This window comes from Macrotis lagotis, chromosome 5 (assembly GCF_037893015.1).
Source record: "Macrotis lagotis isolate mMagLag1 chromosome 5, bilby.v1.9.chrom.fasta, whole genome shotgun sequence".
NCBI classification, from domain to species: Eukaryota; Metazoa; Chordata; class Mammalia; order Peramelemorphia; family Peramelidae; genus Macrotis; species Macrotis lagotis.
In genome coordinates this window covers 62,636,498-62,656,276 of record NC_133662.1, presented here as the reverse complement: position 1 = coordinate 62,656,276, position 19,779 = coordinate 62,636,498, and the positions used below count along the sequence as shown (strand labels likewise).

Genomic DNA, 19,779 nt, shown 5'->3' with positions numbered 1-19,779 from the left:
AGAAGTCTCTTAAATTTGGTGCCTTTGTTATCCTCCTAAAATGATTGGTTTTGAATATGAAAGTGGGAGATTTGGATTGGAACCTTTTTGTGATCTATTGGTTTTACATTAAACATAGATTAGTTTTGAAATTGATTTTCTAGATTGTTCTTCAATAGAAAGAAATACTAGAATTAAAAAAAAATCTTCTAGTACTAGGAAGGTTTTAAGAAATAACTTGGTCCAATTACTTTCTCCCTCCCTCTACCCTCCTTTCATAGATAAGAAAACTGAAGCTAAATGTTGGGTGTCATTGATAAAATAGTATTTAGATAGGAGGATGGTATAAAGTAGTCCTGAAACTGAATTGGCATAGGGAAGATTTAATTGTTTTGATAAATCTCAAAGATGTTTAACTTCCCTTTTTATTATAATATAAAACATAGCATAGTGGTAGATGACCTAAAACTAGAGAGGTATCTGGACCTTGTTCTTCAGTTTTGTGATGCTCCTTTTATTTATTCACACCAACCTGGCAATAGACAATTTCTATTCTCTACTCACTATTTCTCATGATGTCATTACTTTCCATGGTTTCCAGGATCCCCAACTTCAAAAGCCCTTCTAAGGGAAGGAGATGAAAATTTCAGTTCATAATGATAACACATCAAACTCTTCAGTGTTTGAAGAGGAGATTTAATAAAAAACTCTACATATTTTTCCTGTAGCACTGTGGGTCTGGGTGGTAATAGAAACAGGTAAAAATATGGTGGTTTCTTTAGTCATAAAGTATACTTTCCAGAAATATTCATTTTTTTCTTTGTAGAAATACTCAATTTTTAAACCTTTTTAATATCTTTTGTTACCTTGTTATGGTATATAATAATATACCATAATCTTAAAATATTAGTTGTAACCTATTAGTTATAATATTATTAATTTATCAATATGATTCTTAAATCAATGTGAAATTGTAGTTTAATTCTCAACAACAAACAGCAGCTATACTCTTAGTTTCTTTCCACCTATCCTTCTACAGTGTCTTGATATAGATTATAACTTATTTCTCTTGACATGGATTAAAAGATGAGGTATTGGTACATCAATTCTCCAACTAGGGTCTGGGAACCTAGCACTTAAATTACTATTTTTATACTTCAGTTTTTCAGTTTGAATTTTCTTAGTATACTTTACCCTGATTCTTTTACTTTGACTCAGGATATATTTTGCCTTCTACTTTTCCTGCTCGCAAGATATGAGTCTCTTTCCTTAGTTAGAGAGTAAAGACTGTGTTATTCTAGTCATTACAAAAATCCTTGGACATATATTCTTAACTTCCCTCTCATCACCCCCCTTCCCCATCCCTTGTAGTCAATAAGCCATTCTCCATAACTGAATATTGTAAATAACTATTTCAATAATTCAGAAATTTGTAACTTCACTGAAAAGGGTACTCCCTCAACTGCTCTAGATCTTAACTCTTTTTATAACTTAGCTGATTACTTGGAGATTTTCATGGATAAAAAATTTATCATCCTGGAGCCAACCTGGTGATAAGCCTGTATGAATTTATCTAGGTTGGTTCTTGAATGATATGTCAGGACTATAGAGGGGTCCTTCTAGCTTTGAGGAACTGATGGACCTTGCTTTTACTGGCCTAACCTTTGAGAATGTAGAGTGACTACTATGTCATTCTAAAGTCATCAGAATAGGGCTTTAGTAGAGTTGATTAATAAAGACCAAATATGGTAATTATTTTGGAGCTTGGAGTAATTCCTTTTTGAGTCATTATAGACAATGGTAAAGATTATCTTTTTTTTTGTGTTTATACTAGTCATGTGGAAATTGGAATGAGATCAACAGACTTGTGGACATGATTTTGCCACTTTGGGTCTCAGGAGTATATTTATATAAATTTTTAGTCTTTGAGTTTCTGACTAATCCTTTGCAGATTTTTCTTTTGAGATTTGGTCAACAGATTGTGCTTTTATTTGGAATAACAGGCCACCTATTTTTGGGTTTCCAGGTCTCAATATCAGTTTAGAAATTGTAGTTTTATTCTACTGGAGAGAATTTAGAATAGATGAAAGCATCTTTTATCTATTTTCCTTTCTGTTTTATCATCCATGTAACTGTTGCAATCATGCCAGTTCCCAGACCATAAAACTGCTTGATAATTTTGTAGAGTTGATTACAACCCAAGTATAATGAAGGTTTAAGGACTAAAAATGGGAAAATTTTTTAACAGTTTTGACTTACAAGAAACTCAAAGGAGAATGGCTGGGCTATACTTCGGATTTACTAGATTAATTTATTTATTTTCAAGTCTTAACTGGGATATTTTTTCTATCTATCTTTTTATTTTTACATTTCTATCTGTATTTTATTTTCTATCTATATTTTTACTATCTTCTTAATGATATTTTAAAAGTTTATTTCATATTACAGAAAAAGACTGGTCCCAGTTATTCTATGTAATTTGACTTTTGTCATATAAATGACTTTAACTTTAACTTAGTATCAATGTAAAACAACAGCCTAGCTTCATCCTGTTTCTCTTGAAACAAAAATATTCACTATTACAAATCTTTACAAAAAGACTCTACTTACAAAAGTTCAAATTAAAATAAGCATTTAAAAAATTCCAGATTCCACTGAATAGAAGTAATGCTGTTTTAGAAAGTAATTAAATGAATCATCCTACTTTATTTTAATGTTCAGGGATACTTAATATATAAAAGGGTTGCTTAGAATTTTTATGATAATAAAAACAGATTTATATAGTACATAGGGTTGAAATTCTCTGCCTTACATTATCTTATTTGATTCTTACAATTATGTGAGGTGTGTGTAGGTGTGACATTATTCTAGCTACAATATGGGTGAGAAAATTCAGGTCAAAGAGAGATAAAGAGGTTTGGGTTAAAAACAAAGTTTTATAGTTAATCAGGGGTAGTTTAAGGATGTGAACTTACATCTTCCAAATCTGGATCTAGTGCTTTTGATATTTGTCATGTTGATTTAAGGAAACTTTTACATATTTTATTTCCCTTACATAGGTGACTTGGAAGCACCTTCCAATTTAGTTATATCTGAGCGAACCCATCGTTCTTTTAGAGTGAGCTGGACACCCCCATCAGACAGTATAGACAGATACAAGGTGGAATACTATCCAGTTTCTGGAGGGAAACGTCAAGAAGTGAGTAACTCATACCTGTTTTCCCCCGCCACTCCTTCCTCCTTTCACAAGTCCCCCAGTAGAGACTTTTTTTTGGTAGAATGTCAAATAAAGAGTAGTTCCATGCTCATTTTTTTTTTAAATAGCACAGTTACTTGAGCCTACCTAATTATGCACTTTCTCTTGTTTATCTTTAAAGTTGAAAAATATTTATGAAGATTCTTATGGTACTTAAAAACTGTGCAGTGGTAGTAGGATGGCATTATTATTTCTCAAAAGGTGGAATATTTTTCTTGCCATTACTCTCTGTTTCTGCTGACAAAAATTATTCAAAATAAATTCCGAGGCTATATAGCAAGGGCTTTTAGAACTCTAACTCAAGCTGATGAATTTCTCCTCTCCACCTTGCTATTTTCCAGTCTGAAAGTCTAGAAAAAAAGAATGAAATGGAAATGTACCCTTTGTGAAATTTATCTTTTGGTTATTTTTCCCCTTTCCACCTAGTTTTATGTGAGCCGCCTGGAAACTAGTACAGTGCTCAAGGATCTAAAGCCTGAAACAGAGTATGTTGTTAATGTGTATTCTGTGGTAGAAGATGAAAATAGTGAACCTCTGAAGGGCACTGAAACAACCTGTAAGTGTTCATATCATTTGTTTGTTTTATGCTCACTGTGCTACAGTTCTTTGTTATGGATATTTGATCTCTATAGAATAATCTTTTTTTTTAATCTCTTTCCTCTCCCTGTACCTGCCATAGCCCCCTTCCTGACTTTTGGTGACTCCAAACTTCAGCCAGTAGCAAGATTTCATATTGTCTAATTCTATCACCAAGTTCCTTTTTCCACAGAGTTATTTCATCAACACCAGGAAGCTTTTAGGCAGGACTACAAAAGGCCAAACATAGTGAGGATGAGACAGAGTTGGAAGTAAAACCTAGCTCTTTTGACTTTCAGTTAATTTTTCTTTCTGCAACACCTTATTATTATTATTATTATTAATTTATGGCATAGGTTCATAGTCTTTTTAATTTAATATTTTATTTTCCCCTTATTACATGTAAAACAATATTTAATATATTTTTTAAAATTTGAATTCCAAATTCTCTCCCTTATTTCTTCCTCTTCTACTATATCATTGAGAAGACAAGCAGTTTGATGTAGGTTATACATGTACAGTCATGCAAAACATATTTCCATGGTAGTCATATATGAAAGAAAATACAGACAAGAGAAGTCTTAAAGAAAAATAAAGGACAAAGTTTGCTTCAATATGCATTCAGACTCCATCAGTTTTTTTTCCTCAGGAGATCATAAATCCATTAAAATTGTCTTGAATGATTGTATTTCTGTGAATAGCTAAGGCATTCACAGTTGGTCATCATATAATATTGCTGTTGCTGTATACAATGGTTTCCTGGCTATGCACGTTTAACTTTGCATCAATTCAAGTAAATTTGTTTTCATATAATAGTATTCCATCAAAATCATATACAACTTGTTCATCCATTCCCCAAATTGATGGATATTTCCTCAATTTCAAGTTCATACTCTTTTTTTTTAAGTTTTTTGCAAGGCAGTAGGGTTAAGTGGCTTGCCCAAGGTCACACAGTGAGGTAATTATTAAGTGTCTGAGGCTGCATTTGAACTCAGGTACTCCTGACTCCGGGGCTGGTGCTCTATCCACTGCACCACCCACTTGCCCCTCAAGTTCATACTCCAGTCTACAAAATGTGGCTATGCCAGATATATAGAGAAAAGAAATAGATTATAAAACAAAACTTAAAATAAGACTAGAATGAAAGCTACTTGCTTAATGAATTATTTTATGTTTTGGTAGTGCCAGTCCCTGTTGTTTCCCTGAATATTTTTGATGTTGGACCAACTAACATGCGGGTGCAATGGCAGTCAGTTGGTGGAGCTACTGGTTACTTGTTGTCCTATGTACCTCTCAATGCAACAGTGCCCACAAATGTCAAAGAGGTAGGAGATGCTGTTTTCTTGATGAGTTAAAAAACTATTAAAATTTAATATATATAATCCTTTGAATTTGTTGTCCAAATAATAATATAAAAATGTTGGCATGCATTGTGAAACAGCCTTTTTAATTAAATTAATAAACTCAATGATATCTATCAGATATTTATGAATGAAGATAGTGTGAACTTCAGAGTTAAATTGACCAATTTTTGTCTGGATACTTTATTGCTTGGACCACAGATGTACATTGTATATCTATATCCATGTGCATATAAAATTTATTTCTGTATGTATTTCAGTATCTATATCAAAATCTAAATGTATATTATTTGTCTGTATTTTAATTTTAATTTATATTTATGTCTGTTTCAACTTAGATGCGTGTTGGAGCATCAGTGACAGATATGCAATTGGTTGACCTCATCCCCAATACTGAGTATGCTGTAACTGTACAGGCAGCACTGTATGATCTCACTAGTGATCCAGTCACTGCCCAGGAAGTAACTTGTGAGTATTTACTCTTCCCCCCCCCATTCTTGATAATCACTATTTAAAAATTTCAGTGATATTGAAAGTTTCAGGTTTTACTTGATGATTCTGTTATCATTCTATCAAAGCATATTGCCACCATCATATTTCCAGTCTCCCCATTTCATAATGGTGATTATCCTCAATTTCTCAATCTCTAATGTTTCACTTAATTAATTATTTGCCAAATATAGCTGTTTCTGTCTCCCCAAAATCTCTTTCATTCAACTCCTCAACTCACAAAATTATCACCTTAGTTCAGGTCCTCATCACCTATTGCCTGGATAATTGGTCTCCCTGTCTCAATTCTTCACTTTACTCCATCCACCTGCCATCCATTCACTCCATACTACTGTCAAAGTAATTTTCCTTAGATCTGTGATCATATGACTTCTCTACTCAAAAAACTTTAGTGACTTTCTATTGCATCTATAATCAAAAAAACTTTCCTAATTAGTTTTTAACTTTACTCTTTCTTAATAGTAGAGTTTAAAAACTAATCAGAAGAATTTGAATTTGCTTGGGATAAATAGGACATTATGTGTGTATATGGCCTCAGCAAAGGAAAAATGAAATTGGAAAGTCATAAACAGGGTTGAGAAATGCAAGAGAATGAGTAGGACTGGCTAATATAGCACTAAAGAGATCATGCTGTGTTGTATATGGATAGAGAGATAGGTCTGTAGGAATGTCTGTAAGATATGGGTGAGTGTAAGAAAGTCAGTGATGCAATTAAATACATAAAATTAGAATATAGGAATATTAGAAAATGTTCTTGAGAAGAGAAATGTGTTGGGGCGGCTTGGTGCCACAGTGGATAGAGCACCGGCCTTGGAGTCGGGAAGTACCTGAGTTCAAGTCCGGCCTCAGACACTTAATAATTACCTAGTCGTGTGGCCTTGGGCAAGCCACTTAACCCCATTGCCTTGCAAAATCTAAAAAAAAAAAAAAGAGAAGAGAAACGTGGCTGGGACAGTCAACTGCTGAAATAGAGAAAGATAGCAAACATGAAACTGGGAGATTATGAGAAAGATAAATGCAAAGAAGCATAGGGGAGACAGAGGAGAGAGACATTCTGGAAGAACAGGGAGACAAACAAAAAGATAAATAAAGGGAGACAGAAATATTGGATGAATAGGAGGGGAGGATGTATTTCATGTACAGAGGATAGAATAGATTTTTTTGGATAATTTTTCCTTAACTTCAATGGTGTTTTCAAATTATAGATTTGTGTACTTCGCCTGATATAAGACTATAATTTGTTTTTATTATCTTGGTTGCTGTAGATTTCCTTAGATGGTTACTGGATGCTTAATAGTTTAGCCCATTTTAACTTTTCATTCTCTTAACAGTCAGTAGAAAAATAGCATTCTTATGGAATCAGGAGTATTTTTATTTCTGCTGGAATAGATGTCAGTATCTGATAAAGGACTGTGAACTCTAAATATAAAAAAGAAGAGACCTAAAAAAATCAACAAAAAATTTCCTGTTTAAATAATATAGCCAAATTAAGTGGAGAAAAGCTAAAAATAAATGAAAAGTGAGAGGCAGTAATAATTTCAACAATTTAGACTATGCCTAAAGGTGAGAAAAACAAAAAGATTAACAGAAGATGGAGTCTGATAATTCTGTTTGATTTCAAAGTTAGTTTTTCTCTAGATACTATGATGATTCTGAGTTCACTTATTCTTATCCTTTACTCTAAGTTGTAGAGAAGATACTTATTTGCTTTGGTAATACAGTCCACTATGATGGTAATATCTTATGCCAATATAGCTTATAATTAGAGTTTCCTAGTTAAAATATTATTATGGGTATATATATGAATATATATTCTTTTAAAAATTTTCTTTAAAATATTTAGAGAAAGAAAGTTGTGTAATAATGATATTTCTATAGTGCTTTAACGTTGCAAATCAATGTAAAGAGATGATCTTCTTTGACCCTCACTCAAACTAGATGAGGTAGACACTACAAGTATTATTATTTCCATTTAATAGATAAGGAAATTGAGACACAGACAAGGTAAGGGATATCTCTAAAGTGAAAATGCTAGTAAGTACCAGAAGTTGGGTTTGACTCTAAATACAGTGCTCTACTCTGTCACATTTTATCTCAGTACTCCCAAAAAATCTATTATCATATCTGAACTTAATATTTTGTGTTTCTACAGTACCCTTACCTCATCCTAGAGGTCTGAAACTCACAGATGTTACCCACAGTAGCATGAATGTCATCTGGGATCCTGCTCCTGGCAAAGTACGAAAATATATTGTCAGCTATAAAACAGAGGAAGATGATGATGTAAAAGAGGTAGGTTAGAAAGAAGGTTTTGGAAATTTTTTCTTTTTTTTAGCAATTGATTAAACATTTTTGATACGTAACGTTGCTGAGATAGCTTTTTCACTGTCATTCATTCATCAGCAACATAGTGCTGAAAACATTGATCTAGAACTCCTGTAGTTTTTTTTGGTTTTGTTGGTAAGGTTAGATTAATGAAACTTGTTTCAAATATATGTTAAGTCTTGTTGATACAAATATAATCTCTTTTCTCAAGGAGAATATCAAGCAGTCCATCACTAGCTATATTATTGCCTATTTTAGAGTTCTTCAGTAGCCTCTATAAGCCTCTTCATCAGTGATCTATTCACAAACTTACCTTCATCTTCTTGCTTCCAAACAGATGCTTATTGTCTTTAAGTCAGAAGTTCTTAGTTATATCATTGGTCTTTCATATTGTATGAATTTCAAAGTTTCAATGTTAGCCACAAGAATCATCTGGGAGTCTTTACTTGATGGTACCTGCTATAATTAAAATAGCAATTTAAGCATTCACAGAGATTTGGAGTGATGCATTTACATCATAATGCATTGATGCATAATGCACAACTTGCATTTAGAAGTCTCTTAATAGAGAGAGAATAGAATAAATGAGAATGGGGAGAAATAGAGTGGAGGTACAGCTAGTAATAGCAACTGTGGGAAAAAATATTGAAGCAACTTCTCTGGTGGACTTATGATAAAGAAAGCAACTCACCCCAGAGACAGCCATTGGAATCTGAACACAGATTGAAGTACATTTTTTTTCTCTATCTCTGTTCTTGAGGTTTCTCATCTTCTTGGGGGGGGGGGAGGGGGTTTATGTTTACTATCATAACACATTCAATTTACATCATTGTATAGCATGGAAACAATGTAGAGACTATCAGACAGCCTTCTGTGGGGGGGGAGGGAAGGGAGGGGGGGAAACTGTAAAAATTCAAAGCCTTACAAAAATGATAGGTACATATTACTATTGTATATTGGAAAATAAATAAAATGTTAAAAGGAAAAAATATTTCCATATTAGTCATATTACAAAAGAATATATAGATCAAATTTAAAAAAAAAGAAAAATAGAAGTCTCCTGACTTGACAACCTTAAGGTTGCATCACATTAGAAGACTTGGGACCAGAAAATAAGCATTTTTTTAAAAACTCTGATATTAGCTAGTTGTGTGATAGTGCATAAGTCATTAATCTATATATTTCCAAGTAGTCATCTGACAGGCTTGTTGTGAAGGTCAAGCAAATACTATGTCTTTATTTACAAAGATTATACATCTTTGTGATAATATCATCCTTAACCTCTGAAATCAAATCAAGTCAATGAGCAGTTATTAACCACTTACTATATTATGTACAAGACATTGTAGTAAATTCTAGGATATAAAGAAAGTCAAAAGACAGTCTCTATGAGGTCACAATCTAATGGGTGAAATAATATACAAACAATAGACATAAGATGAATAGGAGATAATTTCAGAGGGAAAACACTAAGATTAAAGGGGACTGGGGAAAACTTCTTAGAAAAAGGTGGGGTTTTAAGCTGACACCTGAAGGGGACCAGGGATACCAGGAGAAAAGCATGAGGAGAAAATAAATTCTGAATATAGGAGACACCAGTAGAAATATCTAGAAGGGGACAGTAGACTGTCTTGCATGAGAAATTTTAAGGTCAGTCACTGGATCCCAGATTAAATCAATACCTTATTCATCATTTTGTTAACTTTTAAATGTTCTTTTCTTTGGCTTAATGGGGAGCATTTTCTTCAATGCTGCTCATTACTGACCTTTTCTGATATAATTCTGACATTCTGATACATTCTGGGACAATGAACAGCAATAAAATGGTTAGAACCAAAATTCTTTAAATTAACTATACTCCTGTTTTTATTATAGGTGGAAGTAGATAGATCAAGGACAAAGATCTCTCTTGGTGATCTGATTTCACAAACACTGTATTCAGTCAATGTTGTAGCAGTGTATGATGAAGGAAAATCTCCTCCAGTGACTGCTCAAGAAACTACACGTAAGATGAAATATTTTATTTCCTTTTAGACAAGTGGGAATAGAGTCCATAAATGATTCATATAAATGAATGTATGTGAAAGCAATTTATGTAAGTTGATAACAATAGAAGTGATGCAGCTATTTCATACATCAAATTTTCTCATATTATTTGAAACTTTTTTTAAAACCTAAAACTCCCTTACAAAGCTGTAAATATTGGTTGAATGATGTATGTTTAGTAATTAAGTGTTAGTTTTAGTTCAGTAATTATTTGCTTACTAATTTGTAACTAATTACTTGTTACAAAGGTTGATGGAAAATTAAGAGAAAGTTCAAGACATCTGCCAGATATTCATAATTATTTTAGAAAGTCTTACTATGGTAGCTAATAAAATATAGGTTGAGCTCTCAGATGTCATTCATACCTCCTCCCTTTATTTGTAGACTTATTTATATGTAATGTTTTAATTATTTTTTTGTTTAACTTTAAATCAATTAAAAACTCAATTGTGCATTTATATTGCATTTTAAAAATACAATATTCTTCCTCTAGGCAGATTTCTGAATTCAAATGTGTAAATTTTTAGTAGTGGGATCTACTCATTGGTAGATCAAATTGAGTAGGTTCAGTCCTTTTCTAAAAACAAGATTTATTGTGATATATGCCTTTATTAGAAGAGCTGACATTTATATAACTCTTTAAAGTTTGAAAAAAAACTTATAGTTGAGTCTCACAATGAACCTCTAAGGTAGGTATTACATATATTTCCTCTTTTTCAGATGAAAAATCACATCTCAGAGAGGTAAAATAATTTTCCAGGAGACATATACTAATAAATATCATAGTTTGAATTCTAGCTTAGGTCTTTTTGTCTTCAAATTTAACCTTTCATAGCAATAGGCCTCATTGCTATGAAGTCTTCCTTTTTAAAGTAATGAAACAATATTTATTTATATTTTGGAATTGAAAGCATGAACAAATGAATGGATTCCTATCCTTTATGCTATCATCTTTATTGAATGTGAAAGATGTTCATATCTTATTCATTCAGTAAAAATATCATTATATAGAATATTAAAATACATTATTAGATATTGATCATCATTATTAGACTTTGAAATCAAGGTTGGGCTCAGAAGAACTTTATTGATTAGTTGCATTAAAAGTCATTGTATTGTTTGGCATATATATATGTACAACTATACATATGAATTAGTTATGGTTATGTTTCTTTGATTAATAAAGATTTTGTTAAGTTTTCAGTTGAAGAATCTTATCCATCAAAAATTAAAAAAAATTTCATTATGTTTAATCTGAGGAATAAAAAAATTTGAACCTGGGTTTCATTGACATAGGGAATTTCTGGTTGAGGAATTTCCTTTACCAGTGTATGTTGGCACCTCTCAGCAATTTATAATCTTGACAGTTGCCTAGAACCCTTAAGAGTTGAAGTGACTTGCCCCAAGGACCCATAATCAAATCTGAGATGAAACTTGAAGTCACATTTTTCTTGACTGTGAGGTCAGTTCTCTACCTACTCTAGACCAAATTACCTCTTAATCTATGAACCATGTTAACAATATTTCAATCTGTCCTTCCAACAGGTCCTGTGCCTGCACCAATTAATCTGAGATTTACAGAAGTCACACCTGATAGTTTCAGAGGAACTTGGGATCATGGAGCTTCAGATGTTTCTCTCTACAGAGTGACATGGTCACCTTATGGAGCCACAGAAAAAATGGAGGTAGGACTGTCAATTTTTTAAAACTGGGATCACATTTTACCTTGTATGAAAGGTAACATAATAACTCTGTTGCCATATTTAATGTCTTCCCTAAGCATGGGGTTTTGAAACCCATTCCATTAGAGAGATGAATCTGGTTAACTCTTTTCAAGAACCTGTCGCTGTGTATATGGTTCACTAATTTTAAAATTATGACTACATTTTGTTTCTGGTTTTTCTTTTCTTTTTAGGTTATTTTAAATGGTGATGAAAATACTCTGGTTTTTGAAAATCTGAATCCAAACACACTCTATGAAGTTTCAGTTACTGCTATTTATCCTGATGAATCAGAAAGTGATGACCTTACCAGCAGTGAGAGGACATGTAAGCTTGAGTTTTTCAAATGGAATTTTATTTCTTACTCTTCAGAGTTGGAGTTCAAGATACATATGTGATATTTTCCAAATATTTGTTTTCTTTCTAGTGCCTGCGATACCTGTAACAACTCTAGGTAAGAATCTAAATTTCTATAACTTCCATCATTTAAAAAAATCAAAATGGCAATAGGATCATTCATTTAAGTCAATCTTTCCTCATTTTAATGTGGATTGACTTTGAATGGGGACTCTTCTCAGTGGCTTCTTGAAAAGAGTAGCTTTTTGGTAAATTACTTAGAACTCACTAATTCCAAGTACTTGTTGATAGGAAAATTAAATCCACAGTAAAAACTTCTATTGAGAGGTGTGTGTGTGTGTACGAACGCACACACATATGCAGGGAGTGGAGTAGGGGAATGCTACTGATTGGGAGGAATGCTAATAATGGGAGGAATGGGCTGTGCTTTTGAATAACCTACTTTGGCATTAATGACTTCGTTTTCAGCTCCGAAAAGTGGTCCACGAAATCTTCAGGTGTACAATGCAACATCCAAAAGCTTGACTGTTAAGTGGGATCCTGCAAGTGGGCGGGTGCAGAAATACAGGATCACTTATCAGCCTTCCACAGGGGATGGACCTGAACAAACGGTAAATAATTTGACAAGAACTTTCATTTAGGTCATTCTGTCTTTCTTCTTTGCACTGAAAAATATGAGTTATAGATTATGAACTATCTAGCTTAATAAACTATCTGGTATAATGGAATTATTAGATGTTTTCATGACAAATTAAAGTTTCCTTCCATGATGTCATCTAGAAGTTAGGGGACAAACCTTAACATATCCAAATTACCCATAGCAATATCGTTTAGATTAGATTATATTTTATTTAAATGAGGGAATTGGACTCAATGGTTTATGAGTTTTCTTCTAGCTCAAGAGATACAACCCCATGATTCTGTGTTTTAGTAACTGTTCATGGATTATCAAGTCCCACAAGTTATTGTTCTCTGTGTGAAGTATAATTCATTTAATTTATCTCATTTCTTTCTCTGACATTTCAAAAGTTGTATCCTCATCCTGGTATTCTAAACTATAGTGAATAAGCCAGTGATTATCTTATGTCACATAGGTTTACAGTTTCACCCTGTGAGTTAAATACTGTAGCTATTAGTTTCCTGTTTTGCAGATGAAGAAACTGATGTTCGCAGAGGTTAGATAACTTAGCCCATGTCAGAATCAGTAAATGACAGACCTTAGATTTTAATCCTGACCTTTTAAGTATAATGTTGTTTAATACTTAACCAATTTTTTGTGATTTTATAAATTGACTATATTCTTGGTCTTTTTAAAAAGTATAAACTGGAGAGTTCTTTTCATATGGTCATTGACTTATGGACTTAGATGTCATTGATTTCAATCCTCTCATTTTAAAGATGAGAATCTTGAGGTCAATAGAGAAGTGGTATAGCTAAGTTCATTCAACTCAGTGCCTGAGCAAGGATTTTTTTCTTATTCTGAGTTTGGCATTCCAAGTTTGTTTTTGTTGCCTTCTTATTACTCTTCTTAAAATCTCACTTTTCTTATATTGTTTATCCTGCATTCACAAAGAGGCTATATATTCTACATATCCTACATTCTGTATATTCTATATAGTGAACTCTGCCCTGATTGGACAGAATTTGGCAAACTAATCCTGTTATGGTTACCTCTTTAGGAATATTTGAACTTCAATTCTTTGGTCCCTTAAAGGCATGGCTTTCTACTATTGGCCAATAGGGGAGATGCTTTTGATTGGACAACTTTCCTAAGACTTCTCAAATTGCACCTAGTAAACAGAAGTCTATTCTGCCTGCTCCTAAAACTATCCCTATTCATTGACAATATAATTTTCAGGGTTTTTTGGTAACTATGTATTTTAAATGTGTCATATAATTACATTGACAATTTTCTCTAATAACTTCAAAAATGTGATTGATTAAAACGTGCTACATATTAATCTTTTCCCTGTTAAAGATTGTTATAATAGTTCATTGAGAGATTAATCTGAAATTTAAAATACTTTAGTGGATGAGTACTAAGTTAAAAACATCTGGCCTGGAAATAAAGCATCCAGATGTCCAAATGCTTACTCATTGTGGGCAGCTCTCCATTTTCATGAGATTTTAATTAGCATGGCATAAACATCTGAATTCGGTAGACTGTTAACAAAATGGACAAATTTTCTTTCAACAGCAAGATAACTAGATGGCCTTGAGCAATGAATAAAAAGCTAACCTCCATAATTAGAGGAAATTGAAAGACTTCATAGCACAAGACCGGTATCTTGAAATTCATTGTGGATCAATCAGGGTCTAGAGTCAGGAAGACTCATCTTTTTAAATTCAAATCCAGTTTCAGTGTGTGTAACCTCGAACATGTCACTTAACCCTCTTTGCTTCAGTTTCCTAATCTGTAAAATTAGCTGGAGAAGGAAATGGAAAACCACTCCATAATTTTTGCCAAGAAAACCCCAAATGGAGTCATGAGAAGTCAGACATCACTGAAAAAAAGCAACTAAGTAATAAAAAAGGAATTTAAACTTTTTTTCTGTATCATTTTAGTGTGGTTCTAAATTCCATAAAAAAAGACAAAACATAAGTAAGAATGAGTCCAGCTATCAATGGTGTGATGTTTCTAAGATCATGCCATTTTCTGTGATCTTGAAATTGGGTGGGAGATCAGATTATGAAGATATGTCTTGAAGACTTATTTTCAGAATTTAAACAAATTACATAATTGAAAGAGGAGGAGGGAGAGATTAATAAGAAAAAAATGGTTATTAAAAATGGAAACAATTGAAAAACAATTTGACAGCTGAATTACAAGACCTGAAATATGTTTTGTTTTCCCCTTGAGAAGATGAGATTGCCTTTTCAGGTTATAGTTTTAAGGCTGAAACTTTTCCATGCTTTGAGATGAATGTTATGCATTTTTAAAATGAGAGCAAAACTTTATTTAAAATGATTCCCAGGGGTGGCTAGGTGGTGCAGTGGATAAAGCACCGGCCCTGGAGTCAGAAGTACCTGGGTTCAAATCCGGTCTCAGACACTTAATAATTACCTAGCTGTGTGGCCTTGGGCAAGCCACTTAACCCCATTGCCTTGCAAAAAAACAAGACAAAAGAAATAAAATGATTCCCATTAGATTTTCTGCTATAATATGGCAAGGATTCATACAATATACCTTTGCAGCACTGATTCTAATAGATTAGGAAGAAGAGAAAAAAAAACAACAAGATTTTAACTCTCTGCCTTTGTTTGATCCAAGACCACCATAGGAGGAAGGCAAAACAGTGTAGTTCTGCAGAAACTAAAACCAGACACCCCATACTCAATTACTGTCTCATCTCTATATTCTGATGGTGAAGGAGGAAGAATGACTGGCCGAGGGAAGACAAGTAAGTGAGCCCAACTGATCTTTAGTTTTTTTGAACTGATCTTTCTTTGGAGTAAAATCACTTTCTGTATTTCATATAGTGCTTGTTTAAATTTTGGGTTGTACTTATTAAAAAGAAATATTGTTGAATTGAATGAAACATTTCTTTCATTGATTGGCTTGATTTGTAATTGTGATTTTATTAGCGTGGGGGAACTCCTAGTGTGGAGTTCCACCAATGCAGAACAGAAATATTTCCTTTATTTATATTCATATAGAACTTGAGAATTGAGAACACAAACAACTTATCTATTGTCCTTCCTAACTCTAATTCTTTAGCCACTATAACATGTTCCCTTTCTTGTCAGTTAAATAAAAAATGATTAAGACTAAAAGAAAAGAAACTCTACAGTTAAAATACTTCATTGGGAGAAATAATACCTCAGAGTAGTGTGGAAAGGAAACACTGACTCTTGTTATCAAAGACTTGTGATTAATGTACTCTATTAGTAGAGCAAAAAGTAAACATATGCAACTGTGATTTATGCACCTTTCAGAACCTCTCAATACTGTGAAGAATTTGAGAGTGTATGATCCTTCCACCAGTACGCTGAATGTTCGATGGGATCATGCTGAGGGCAACCCTCGCCAGTATAAGATTTTCTATGCACCGACTGCAGGTGGTCCGGAGGAATTGGTATTATTCTATTGAGTTTTATTAATTTATTTGAACTTCACAGGAATAACTTAAAATAATTTATTAAATTATAGTGAATGCTTGGTTTCTGTTTCACTTAATAGGGTTTGACAAGGAAGTAACTAGGTAGGAGAGAGAATAGTTGATGCAAGAGGGTTAGATTAGAGGCAGTTATGATCTGCTCCTCATCTCCAGGAAATAACAGACTCTCAGATAAATGCCCTTCACAATGTCCTGATTCTATCATATGGTAGTGTAGTGGTGGTGGATTTCTGGATCCTAAATTATTAGAGAAGGAAACATATTCTATCCTTTCAACATTATTTAGCTTATAGGATTTAGAAATAAATTTCTAATGAGTTTGATCCTTTCATTTTACAGGGGAGAAAATCAAGTACCGGAGACATAAAATTATTTTCCCAGTTACACAAGCAGTATGTGATAGTTCCGAGATTTGAACTCAAGTTCTCAGACTTTGTTATGAGAATCAAATAAGATTAATAGTTTTAAAGTATTTAGCATAGGTTGCATATAGCATAAGCTAGCATAGGGTAAGTATTAAATAAATGTTAGCTATTTTAATTATAATTATCATTATTCTCATCCCACTTTTCCTCTTCTTTTTAAAGTTTAATTCTTCTTCTCTGATCTTAGATTAACCTGAACATGAAATATCTGATACCTGACTTTCATTTAGTTTTGTTCCTCTGTATGTGTGTATAGAATCATTAAAGTTGAAAGAGACCATAAAAGTCATTTAGTCTAACCTTTCATTTTTAAAAATGAGCAGATTAATACTCAGAGAGTAAAGTGGTCACATGGACAATGAGTAAAATATATTCAGGTTGAGTTTAAACTTAATTTCATAATATTTTCAAGTTAAATTCTTCATAGAGAGAAATTTAAAGATTTTCCCATTAATGAAGTTGAGCACCTTGTGATTCTTTCATTAGGTAACAACTCCAGGGAACACTAATTATGTTATTCTGAGGAACCTGCAACCTGACACACCATATACAGTTACAGTAGTTCCAGTTTATACTGAAGGGGATGGTGGACGAACTTCAGATACTGGAAGGACATGTAAGTTAAAACTTATTGAAATAGTGCCTTTATAAAGGTAATATACACCTTCTTGGAGTAACAATTTAGGCACTAATAGAGTTAAAGATACTTTCAGACACTTTACTGGCAATTTGACATTTTGATGGTTTGCTTTCTATTTTGTAACGATGTCCTAAGAAGTGTTTTGTGATAGAAGTTCTTGTAAACTATGAATTTTTGAAATCTATCCATTCTGTCATTTGAACCCACCCAGTTCTAGTTTGCTCATGAATCCCATCTTGGCTTCAAAACACCATTAGCTTCTCTTTTCCATCAAAGAAACCCAGTTTGTGGTGTTTTTACTGTCAGTAGTATTTGTTTTTTAGATTTTGCAAGGCAAATGGGGTTAAGTGGCTTGCCCAAGGCCACACAGCTAGGTAATTAAGTGTCTGAGGCTGGATTAGAACTCGGGTACTCCTGACTCCAGGCTGGTGCTCTATGCACTGCGCCACCTAGCCACCTAGCTGCCCCCTTGTCAGCAGTATTTTTTAAATGACCGTTGTGTATATTTATGTGTCTACATTTCTCTCCCTTTGTAGTATTTGTTGGTGTTGGTAAAAATGAGACTAATATTCTGAAATGATTATTTTCTTCTGATCAAAGATTCAGAGGGAGAAGTTTGAAGTTATTAGGCAATAGATGCACTTTTAAAGTTCTCTTTCAATTGAGTTTGTCTCTTTTTACTAGCTGAAATTAGTGTGGCTAATTAAAGATCGACTATTTCTTGACTCTTTTTCTTCCCTTGCTCTCTTTGAGTCTGTGTGACACATAAAAGGTGCTCAAGCTATTTTTGCTGAAAGAATGAGTGAATGATGGAAACTAGCTGAATGATAACTAACAATTGGTAACTAATAGCAATGTTGCTCAGGAATCAAAAACTGTGAACATTACACTTCCTATTTTTTTTAATTAAGTGGAAGGATATAATCATAGACATTAATGTTGCATTTGAATTCCCCTCCCTCTCCTTCCTACTTTCTTTTTAACAAATAGCTGGGTTATTTTTGCCAGGTACTCTAATTTTATAGTTAAGAAGAAAAAACAATTCATCTCTTTATCATATTCATTGCCCTGTTCCTCTTTGAGACAGTATTCCCAAATAAGTGAGTTAAGTTGGCTCACCCAAGGGGAAAGTTGGTTCTAAAGCATTTTAAACTTGATTCAGTCTTAGGAGCTCTGAAACTCAAGGAGAGCAATATTTTATCCTATTGTGGTTTGTGAACCCTGGCAGTCTACTAATGCAGACTTGTCGTGTGTAAACAGAATTAAGAAATATGCTTCCATTTTCCTTTGCCTAGTGGTAAGAGGTCTGGCGAGAAATATCCAAGTGTACAATCCCACGCCAAATACTCTTGATGTTCGCTGGGAACCTGCACCCGGACCTGTCCAGCAGTACCGTATTGTGTATTCTCCCCAGTCTGGCACAAGACCTTCAGAATCTGTAAGTAATTTTGTCTTTTGAAAACTCAGCAAGGGATTTCTGTGGACCACGTTATACCTCCTGCCATGAAGACTGGCCAGTAACAATAAACCAATTGTGTGCATGGCAGTGCCTGCAATGGAAACATCATTTCCAGATGAGAGTAGTCATGTGGCAGAATACTAGACTCACAGAGAGCAGACCACAAGCATTCTAAACTCTACATGGAGGGATCTTTTGTTGCATTTCTAATGAATTGGGACAGGTGTAGTCAATATATGATATGCTTAGAAAAGGGCAGTCACTGGAAAATATGAGTTAGTTATCAAAGAAAAATCTTATGGGATTTAAGCAGCTTAAAAGGACCATTTAAAACATTGATAAAGCAGGGCAGTGGTGGGTATGACTTATGAATTACCTATTCATTCTTCAAGTGTCCTTGTTATTTATATAACTAAAAATATACCTTCAGAAGCTGACAAGTTTTCTCTTGGCTGAAAAATTATTTGATTATTTTATAGTCATTGTATTTTTCAGTTGTACTTTGGTGAATATGTTCTTTTAGTAGTCATATAAATTACAAATTTGTGTCCACATGGTATGAGGACACTTAATTGAAAGTCAAATGGAAAAATAGCCCATTTAGTTGGCAAGGCATGACAAATTAGTCCATGATTAACGATATTAATGCAATGTAGGAAGAATAGAGGAAACTCTGCTTTCGTTAAGTGAAAACTTCCCAAATGTTTAGCTTTGTTCTTTCCTTCTTATGGGCAGCTCCGTCCTTATCAAGGACACAGTACTGTTTGACCATGTGTTGAAATATGTGTATGTATATATATATATATATATATATATATATACATATATATATGTGTATATATATATGTATATATATATATATATATATATATATATATATATATATACATGCATTTCTCCCCAAAATGTAAACAGTCTCACAAATTTGTTAACCTTTGGATAAAAAAATCCAAAACCTCAAACCAAAACTAACAACAACAACAAATTTACCCTCTAAGCACAATTG

At 33.2% G+C, this 19,779-nt stretch overlaps 1 protein-coding gene across 3 annotated transcripts in view; it reads left to right on the top strand.

Moving 5' to 3' along the window:
- Window positions 1-19,779, top strand: part of COL12A1 (collagen type XII alpha 1 chain) — a 142,062-nt gene that overhangs the window by 64,827 nt on the left and 57,456 nt on the right. For all 3 annotated transcript variants that reach the window (XM_074237334.1, XM_074237332.1, XM_074237333.1), the window contains 14 exons: window positions 3,039-3,178; window positions 3,662-3,791; window positions 4,994-5,136; window positions 5,511-5,640; window positions 7,835-7,974; window positions 9,883-10,012; window positions 11,599-11,738; window positions 11,969-12,101; window positions 12,202-12,228; window positions 12,600-12,742; window positions 15,403-15,532; window positions 16,068-16,207; window positions 17,161-17,290; window positions 18,610-18,752. In XM_074237334.1, the coding sequence (XP_074093435.1) occupies window positions 3,039-3,178; window positions 3,662-3,791; window positions 4,994-5,136; window positions 5,511-5,640; window positions 7,835-7,974; window positions 9,883-10,012; window positions 11,599-11,738; window positions 11,969-12,101; window positions 12,202-12,228; window positions 12,600-12,742; window positions 15,403-15,532; window positions 16,068-16,207; window positions 17,161-17,290; window positions 18,610-18,752 (1,799 nt within the window). The remainder of the gene's footprint in view (window positions 1-3,038; window positions 3,179-3,661; window positions 3,792-4,993; window positions 5,137-5,510; window positions 5,641-7,834; window positions 7,975-9,882; window positions 10,013-11,598; window positions 11,739-11,968; window positions 12,102-12,201; window positions 12,229-12,599; window positions 12,743-15,402; window positions 15,533-16,067; window positions 16,208-17,160; window positions 17,291-18,609; window positions 18,753-19,779) is intronic.